Source organism: Lolium perenne, chromosome 1 (genome assembly GCF_019359855.2).
Source record: "Lolium perenne isolate Kyuss_39 chromosome 1, Kyuss_2.0, whole genome shotgun sequence".
NCBI lineage: Eukaryota > Viridiplantae > Streptophyta > Magnoliopsida > Poales > Poaceae > Lolium > Lolium perenne.
This window is the reverse complement of record NC_067244.2, coordinates 214,340,990-214,350,597: the sequence shown is the minus strand read 5'-3', so window position 1 is coordinate 214,350,597 and position 9,608 is coordinate 214,340,990. Positions and strand designations below refer to the sequence as shown.

The 9,608-nt window shown below is 48.2% G+C and overlaps 1 protein-coding gene across 1 annotated transcript; it reads right to left on the bottom strand.

The window, feature by feature from the left end:
- Positions 1–449: 449 nt before the first annotated feature.
- On the bottom strand, positions 450–3,235 carry LOC127323573 (protein YIP4b). The gene is made up of 3 exons (XM_051351692.1): positions 2,635–3,235; positions 1,173–1,247; positions 450–1,058 (listed from the first exon to the last, which is right to left on the bottom strand). Exons 1-3 carry the CDS (start codon positions 3,130–3,132, stop codon positions 798–800), a joined length of 834 nt encoding a protein of 277 aa, XP_051207652.1. The 5' UTR covers positions 3,133–3,235; the 3' UTR covers positions 450–797.
- Between the last annotated feature and the right edge of the window lie 6,373 nt (positions 3,236–9,608).

Below are 9,608 nucleotides of genomic sequence, written 5' to 3'. Positions count from 1 at the left end.
GACAGAGATCTTTTGAAAGTTTGTAAAAAGGCCAGTGAGCTCTCCGAACGCATTTACAATGCTAGCAAGGTTGCGAATGTCCTCCTTGATCGGGACTAGGAAAACTGCACCGTCGTCGGCATATAGGGAGGTTCTTAAAATGGGGTCGCACCCCTGAACCCTACGAAGTAATCCGTGCGAGGTGGCAAGATCAAGAACTTGCTGAATAGGGTCAATGCTAATGTAAAAAAGTAGAGGCGAGAGAGGATCTCTTTGACACAGACCCTGACCATGGGCAATGGGAGGGCCGGCTACCCCATTTAATAGGACTCAAGACGAGGAAGTCACAAAGAGAGCGGTTAGCCAGTTCCGAAAGATGCTCGGGAAGCCTGCATTTCACTAGGTGCAGTGAATAGCATGACTCTGATCCGGTATATATATAGTTACCAGACCAGATGCATCAGTGAGAATTTCCAGGAAGAACTCTTGACCAAGTAATAATAACCAGGCATACAGGAGTTCTCACTGATGGGTGGAAAACAATATTGCCTTACTGGAAATAACCAAGTAATAATTATGGCTGAGATGGTAGAACTAGAGAAACCCATCAGCAGCCTACAAATTTATTCTACCTCTACATCAAGTATAACTTTCTATTGAACTCTATAGCCATATGATCTTTGATCATGTAAGAAGAAAAATACTCATCAGAGTAGTGAGCCAAGATTACAAGAACAAATCGGTCGGATCAAAACTGTATGCACTCTGATGGTTTGAATGGAAATTCTCCAGACTTCTGACGGTGTGGTAGCCCTTAATTAGTTTATTGCGATTATGAGGAAGCCGACAGAAACATACAGGAGGAAGACAGGATAAAGCGCCAAGGCCTTTCTCCTCGGATTGACGGCAGCGCTCATAAACGGATATGCTGCCCAGGAGCTCCACGCTAATGTTACTGCCACAACAACGATCTTCAGTATGTCGTTGTCGTTCAGCAGGCAAATCAGAGCTCCAACATCCAAAGGGAACAAGCAGTATCCAAGAAGACTGAGACTTTGGAAGAAGATGATCTGGCCACCCTGCATATGAAACAATGTGGTCATTGCCACAAATAGAACAGGTGGCAGCTTGTGTGTATATACACTTGTGCACACATATGCAAGCACTTGTGGGGGAGAGAGCAGGGTAAGTACCAGAAGCAGCACATTCAGCGTGAGAATTATAGCACCGGCAGCCAGTACGGCAAAAGCAACAGCAAATACTTCAGACTGCAAAACAAAATCTTGTCATCAGAATCAGTGTGTGGAGCATCACTGTCCTGTGAAAGAATTAAAGAAACGCAAATCCTGAACAAGTGTTCATACAAACTACTGACTCTCAAAGGATACTGCCATACATATTAATCATCTACTGAACTGAACGTCCAACTTTTCCTAATAAAATGAAATTACTTCGCTCTTGGTGTGATTGATTTCTATTTGTTGCCGGTGGAAACTTTAGAGGAACATCAAATGCTCAAGTTCCAGAAAATAATTTTCAATGCAGCATTTTTCATTTTCAACACAGCCCTTCACTGTAAGCAAATTTCATCAACACTAGCCTTTTACTAGAACTCATGAAACATTATAAGATGCTGCCTATGCTCCCGAACTGGAGACGCCATACAAAAATTAGTGGAGTGCCCATGGCCAACTATCGAGGTTTGAATGCCAGACATAGTCCCCCTTCTAAGAATACACTACCATCCAAATTCTAACAGCGTTCTACCTGAAACTTTGGTTTACTTTTGAAAAATGTATATGCCATGGAAAGACTTCTTGGCATCTTGAGTGGTTGAATCTTCTAAGAACGAGAGACTGACAGCATTGTGAGTCTGACTCCAGTAAGGCAGTAGCAATCATACATGACAACGACAAGTGCTAATAGCGGGCAGTTGAGAAATTCCCATGTAATCTTTATGGTTTTATATTCTTTATTATACAAATGGGCATCCACTTCTAATATGTAAAGGAAGTTTGTAAAGTTCATGCTACAAAGAAGAATTTGGCTGTGCCAATCGGCGTTTGACACTCACTGGTTTCTAAAGGATTGGCATCCACTGCTGCAGCTACATTGCGACAACTACAATACATCAACAGACAATGATAAGGTAATCTATTTTTCCTGTAGCATTTTTATATTGGGGTAAAATAATACAGGATGAGATTGCATAGATACTGAAGATGTTAACAATCACCCATGCAACTGACACGTACTACACTGCTAGTCTACTGCATCTAATTATCAAAGCCCAACCTCCAAAAGAGCAGCAAGGTGATATACATAAATATTACTACTACAAGTACTAGTCTATAGACAGCGTGATGGCGATCCAAACCAGCATAGCATTGGTATTAGGTAAAAAATGAGGCATTGGAGATTCTCGGAGGAGGCTCCAGTCCTCCAAACTAATGTCGGGGTCCCCATGTTGGTCATGCCGTCATAGCACTTCACGGCATATTTCATTGTTTAGTCACTCGAACAAAATCCGTGTAAGGTTTGTATTGGGCCATTCGAACAAAGTATTTCATATATATGTACACGAGTTGCAGCTGGGATGAATATTGATTCGTTTGGATCTCACATAGACGAACGAATGCAGGACGTGGCAGCTACCTTCCGGACGGAGGCCGACCAGGAGAGTGTGAGGCCGAGGAAGACGATGAAGAAGAAGGGGCCCCAGAGGTCCCAGTCGCGGAGCGCCTTGCCCGGGTCCTCGCGGAATGGGTTGGGGAAGACGACGAGCTTGAGGTTGCTGACGATGCGGGAGAGGTCGCGCTTGACGGTGTCCCAGACGGGCTCGGTGAGCGTGTTGGTCGGGGCGCCGAACCCGTCGGCGGCGATGGGAATGGGAATGGTGACGGAGGCGGAGGGGAGCGGCGCGGAGGGAGAGAAAGGCGGGACTGGCAGGGGCCTGGAGCTGGCCGGAGGGGGCACGGAAGGGGAGTTGGAGATGGGGATGGACGCGCGTGGAGGGGATGAGGGGCGAGCGGGGAGCACGGCGGCGGCGGAGGGGGCGGCGTTGATGAGGCTCTCGATCTCGTCCATGTCCGACTTGGCGGACGAGGGGTGGAGCGGGATGGTGTCGCCCTGGGTAGGGTGGAAGTGCGCCATGGCGGCGTCGCGTGTTAGGGCTCCCGGCGGCCGGCGGGCGGCGAGATCGCGCGGTGGTTGGAGGGATGTGGATCAGTCAGCGAGCGGGAGAGGAGGGGGCGGGAAGAAGAAGCGCGCGATCACGACGACGGGGTCGGACGGAACTGGCTGTGGAAATGGCGACTGAAAAGGCCGGGCCCGAAACAGTCAAAATATGTATAACAAAATATTTTCAGGATAACATAGTAATACTACTATAAAGGTAGCCTATTTTTGGATAAATATATATAATCTTATTTTTTCCTACTTCATGTCGGGTTTCAAGCGGAAAATCGTGGCCCGAGTCTAACCCGAATGTCGAGCTTCGGCTAGGCTCATCAAACGAGTTACCTAGTCGTCAACTCAGGTGACAATAAAATGTTGAATAATATGAGATAACTAGCCGTGTCAACTTTCGCAAGGTTTTGCGAATGAAATCGGAGTTTGCCTCTCTTGTGATTTTTCTGATCCAAACAACGCTTTACTTACCGATGGTATCGACTAGTGATAATCGACTAGCGACTAAGAGATAATTTCATTTGCCCCTCTCTCTCTCTTCTCCTACTTGGGCTTCCTCCTAGTGAGGAGTGAGGGGTGGTGGAGGCATGTTGTCGGCTTGAAATCGGGAGCCCCCTCCAAGTCAACATTACTCAGGCCCACGTGTTGTCTCTTCATTGAATGGTTGTCTACTATCGACTAGCGGAGATGAATACGTGATAGCGGAATTAAACTTAAAGATGGTTGCTTTTTAACTACTTAGTCTCTACTTGCTGGCGACAACACCATAAAAAACAAAATTACAAAGATAAATTTGTAGAAAAGTTGCTTGCATTAAATTAAAGAAATAGTGTTAGATGATAACAACACAAATATTTATCCACAATATTTAGTTGAAGTAGGATCGCAAACAAAGTCCATGATCACCAAATTTCACGGATACCTCCTTTACCTTGCTAGGACACAAAATTCATGTCTAGTCACTATGGCAGATCTTCACACCAGTAGGTCACATCGGGGTTTCACAAGCTTCTCGCCTCCTTCACGGTAACCACAAAGGCTTCCAATCCAGCCAGTGGACTAGGAGGCGTACACCCTCCAAAATAAAGAAAACTTGCCTAGCACTTTCGATATTGAACCCTTGCAACGCTATCTCAAGGGAATCACTCAAGCACCAAAGATCTCATAAGGATTTGAGTCACTCAAGCACCAAAGATATCGTAAGGATATGAGTCATTTAATAAGCATCAAAGATCTCATGAGGATTTGATTGGAGTATGGAGAGTGAGTACAAACGATAGGATTTCAAAGCTCTGGACTTTGAACTTAGGCACATGCCCATCTTTCTTTCTCTTAATTTGCACAAAAGAGGTATGGGTACATTTAGGAAAAGGGGGCAATTTGATGGTTCCAAGGAAAAGTCCCGGTTGTTATGGATAAAGACACTGCGAACTATGAGATGAGTCAAAATTTTGAATGGTCGGACAAAGAAATTCTACCGACATGGTTTTGTGTGGAGTCAGCCTATGGAGTTAGTGATGAAGGGGGCTTGGAGGTTCTCGATCCAAAGGAAAGTTGTTGTCCAAACTAAAGAAACACATTCTCCATAGTACAAGATTTTTCCAACTCGGAAGTCTTTGTCGAGGGTACTCCTCGGCAATTCCCTTTATTTGGGGCTTAGGGTTGACGGAATCCTGCAAGCTGACACGAGACATCGGTTCACAGACAAGCGGGGAGACGATTTACCCAGGTTCGGGGCCCTCGATGAGGTAAAACCCTTACGTCCTGCCTGACTGTTCTTGATTATGATGATAATGGGTTACAATGGGGTGCCGAATAGTTCGGCTAAGATCTCGTCGAGAGGCTAAGTGTTATGGTGACCTAGCTCTAGACTTTTTGGTGGCTAAGGCTGCTAAGATTGATTGTCCCCCTCGGCAGCCCCTCTCCTGGCCTTTATATAGGAGGCCAGGTCTCAAGAGGTCTAACCGAGTACGACTAGGTTTACAGCAGTTTCGAATCTAATCTTTCCTTGTTCGGCTGCTTCCTTGTCTTGCCCGTCAAGGATCCCTCTGATGCGCCGTCCAGGTGGCCCATCTTGCCTTCAAGTGTCTCCATGGGCCTCCAATTATTCAATACAGGATAGGGCAATGTCGGTTACCCAAAGGGTAATGCCCACGTCAGTAGCCCTCGAGTGTCTAGCCGAACATTGTTCGGGTAGAGACTGAAGCATGTCTTCTTCTGATGTTCTTTTCCTTAATTGTTCTTGTTCATCTTGAATCAGCATCGTCCTCATTTGTCGGGTGCGCGTCAGCGCTCCCGATGGGAGTAGCCCCCCGAGTCTAGGTACAGATGCTTGCAATCCGTGCGTAGACTCAAGTTGTACCACTCGAACATTTTTCTCTGCCGAAGTTTTCTGCATGCCTTCATAGGTCATCCGATATATTTTCCGCTTGCAAGGGATGATGAGTAACGCGCCCAACTTTTGTTGGTTAACTACCGATGGCAAAGCAACGTTACCCTACACAGAATCAAGTCCCCGGGCATGATCCTGGAGTACAAAAAAGTTCTGTCGGGTGCTCATCCAGCGCTCCCGATGGGAGTAGCCCCCGAGTCTGGGCACGGGTGCTTGCAACCGGGTGTAGACTAGAGCTGAGCAAAGGTTTTTTCTTTTCTCTCCAACTTTTTTCTTCGAGTCCTCATTTTGTCGGGTGCGCGTCAGCGCTCCCGATGGGAGTAGCCCCCGAGTCTGGACGCGAGACCATCCGATGCTTTTTCAAAAAAGTTTCTTCGGCTGCCCGTAACAGTCCTTATAACGTCACTGTTGACGTGTGACTGCTGCGGTTTGATTGACAGGACTTGACCTAACGGGCCCACCCTAGCTCTGCGCGGGCAGTTTTTAGGACTTGACCAGTGCACGCACGGCGACCGAGGCGTCTCCTCGATTCGCACAACGTGGGAATAATGGGCCGCCGGTTCTGTTCCTTCTTCAAGAGCCACGTGTACAGCCAGATCCGCTCCACCTCCCACGACGCCTGTGGAGTTATGGCCACGATCTCGCGCAAATTCTTACGGCATAAATAGAGGGCCTCCTCGTTTTTACCTTTCACACTTCTTACTGCTCATCTTCTCGCTCAAGCCTTCCTGCCTCCTCTGTTTCTTCGTCAGAAGTTCCGCACGCCATGGGCAAGAATAAGAGCGCCAGCACCTCGGACGCGACCAAAGTTAGCCGCGATTGGAGTGCCTCCGCCATTTCCAATCGCGATATCAACAAGTTGCGCGCCCTCAGCTTCATCTCTGCATCTGAGGAGGACATTCGTCTTCCAGGTGCGGTCTCTCGCCCAAGGCCTCCGAAGGGCTTTACTGTCATGTTTGCTGCCTTTTTGTTCCGTGGTCTCTCTCTTCCGGCCCACGAGTTCCTTCGCTCCCTTCTTTTCTTCTACGGGATCCAGCTATGGCAGCTGAACCCAAACTCCATTCTCCATCTTTCCATCTTCATTACTGTTTGCGAGGCCTTCCTTGGCATTGACCCTCACTCGGGTCTTTGGAGGAAGATCTTCTACGTGAAGCGCCACAACGACAGCAATGCCCCCCCCCCCCCGTCGTCGGTGGTGTTGGCTTTGTTGTCAGGAAGGAGGTCGACTACTTCGACTACCCAATGAAGGAATCCATCCAGGGCTGGCGCAACAAGTGGTTCTACCTGCGAGATCCCATAGTGCCTGGATGGCGCTCGAATCTCCCTCCCTTTGATGACGTCTTAGTGGCTCACAAGAAGAAGTCCTGGCGAAACGCCCTTTCTCCCGAAGAGAGGGCGACAGCCGACAGACTGTTTGAGCAGGTTGTCGTCTTGAAGAATACGGGAGGCTTGACGATGTGCGGCACTGAAGTAGTTTCAGTGTTCTTGCAACGTCGAGTGCAGCCGTTAATGTCTCGACCCCACCAGTTATGGCTTTATACTGGCAAGGGCGACAAGTCAAGGATCAGTTCTGCCAACCTTTCGGCAGATGAGCTTCGGGACGAGGTTCGTCGCCTGACGTGCCTCAGTATGAAGGACAACATTGTCTTGACATCGGCTCGCCCTCCTTACGATTTTGACCACCTCCCGTCTGAGGTAATCTTTGCTGCTCCTTGCTTGCTTTCATCTCTTCTTTCTTCGTTGCGTTTTGCAAACTTCTTTTCTCTTCTTGATAGGCCTCCTCCGTCGTTCGATGCTATCCTCCTACACCGGAAAGCGGCGTGGAGCCAGAGGATGATGATGACGATTCTGAAGGGACCGAGGATGCCCAGCAAGTCTTCGAGGACAGCGATGTCCAAGAGGGCGACACTGTCGAGGAGGTCGCTTTCACCAGGAGCAAGCGTCGCTTGCAGATAGACGAGGATTTTATCACGACGGCTGAATCTAGTCCCAGCGACCAAGATAATGATGCCATTGGAACTCCTCCGCCTTCTCCTGCCGACAAGGGGCCATCAGGCTTTTTCGCTGCCGAAGATGACTTGGAAATGTGAGCATCTTCACTCCTTCGTAATTTGACCTTTGTCATTTTGTATGCTAATCATTTTCTTTTCTGAAGTAGCTCCGATGATGACCTTGTTCCTCTCGCAAAGAGGGCTAAGTTATCTGCCGAGAGAGCATCATCGGCTAAAGAACCAAATCCTTCTTCTGCCAAGTCGACGCCTCCTACGAGGACGGCCGTGGAGAAAATTCCAGTGTCGAAGGTTATTCCTCCTGGCGATGCTCCTACTTCGTCGGCTTCTCGCGATCACGTAAGTATTTATTCTACCTTGCTTTGCTGAATTTTCTTCATATCGACTGAGCCTCCCTGATTTCCCTTGCTGCAGCCGATTTATGCCACAGTCGATGCTGTGGTAGATTTCGCCGAGCAGTTTACCCAACTGGAGGCTGAAACGCCCAGCTTCGGAAGACCGTCAAATCTTCGGCTGATCAGGTGCTGGAGGCCAACAGGCTTGCCACCGATGCCAAGAAGGAAAACGCCTTGCTGAAGGAGGAGCTGTCGAAGCTGAAGCAGCAGATGAAGGATGAGCAGGACGCCAGGCGTGCGGCAGCGGTCGCAGTCGATAAGAAGGAAGGTGTCCTCCGTGAATCCATCAAAGATTTATTGGGTAAAATTTACGACACATAGTTTCTTTTTTGGTATTTCTTTACTGGCTATTGATCTGTCTTTCTTTCAGAGGCCGCCAATATAACCGTCACTCGACACCATCAACTTCGGGAGGACTCCACATCCGATGCCTTGTCGCTTGCTGCTGAGTCAAATGTCCAAGTCCTTGGGCTTCTGCAAAAGACTAGAGGAGCACTGTCGAGGCTGTACTCGATGATCTTCCCGAAGGTGAAGCAGGACAAGACCCTTGGCGAGATGGCGGATGCTTTTCTTGTCGACTCTTCCGAGCCTGTGGAGGTATTGAAACGCCGTTCTCGATTGTTTGGGGCGGTTCTTACTTTCCAGCTGCTAATGGGTCATGGGCTGGGGTCTGACTTGGAGAAGTTATCTAAGGCATTGCCTGTGGATGACAACAACCACTTAGTCGACCTTGAACCTTTCAAAAGATCGGCAGTAACTTGTGCCAATCAACTGCTGAAGTTGGTAGACGAAGCACAAGCCAAGCCTACTCCTGAAGCTGCCCCTGGCTCATCGTCAGCGCCTCCTTAAACTTGTTGCTTCATTAATTGTAAATAAGACCAATTGTAACTTGACTTAGTCCTATTTATTTCGGCTCTGTTGCCAATTCGAACAACCTTTTGGATGTAATATATATGCCAGCACTCCCGATGGGAGTTTTATGTTAATGTCTTTCTGAATCGAAGATTGTACTGCAGATTTCTTCATCTTCTTCTCGTGCCGAGCTTTTCTCGAATCCTTCGACTAACGATGAATCTGACCTTGTTCACCGCTTACGTGACCAAGTGTCTCGTTTAAATAAAGACATTGCTTCTCTTCGGGCCATGGCAGCGTTGGTGAAGAAAAAGGGGGAAATAGCAACTGCTATCGAGCAATATGCTCTCGATGGTCTTCATGTTGCCACCGAAAGTTTGGGCTGTGAGTGTTTTCCCCATCTCCTGACTCCTGGCGTAGCTCGGATGTTCTTTTTAACTGATATTCGTTCCTTTCCAGTTGTATCTTCAGATAAATCCGAGGAAGACAGGAAGATCCATGAGAAGGTCGAGGCGATGACTGATGCTGCTCACCCAAAGCACGATCTGTGGCTGCATCGTCCGAAGGCCGTTATCATGGCGAAGTTTGAGCATCGGGTGGAGAAGGCACATTACTACTTCGATAAGTTCCACGCCCATCTCACGATGGTCTGGAATACTTTGTTTCCTCTGGATCAGGCTCCCGAAACCTTATCTGCCCTGTTCACCCGATTCAAGTCGCCAAAAAGGATTCGGCAGTTGGTGCGGAAAGAGCTTCTAGCTGGTGCCAAACTTTCCTTTGCTTCGGTATTGG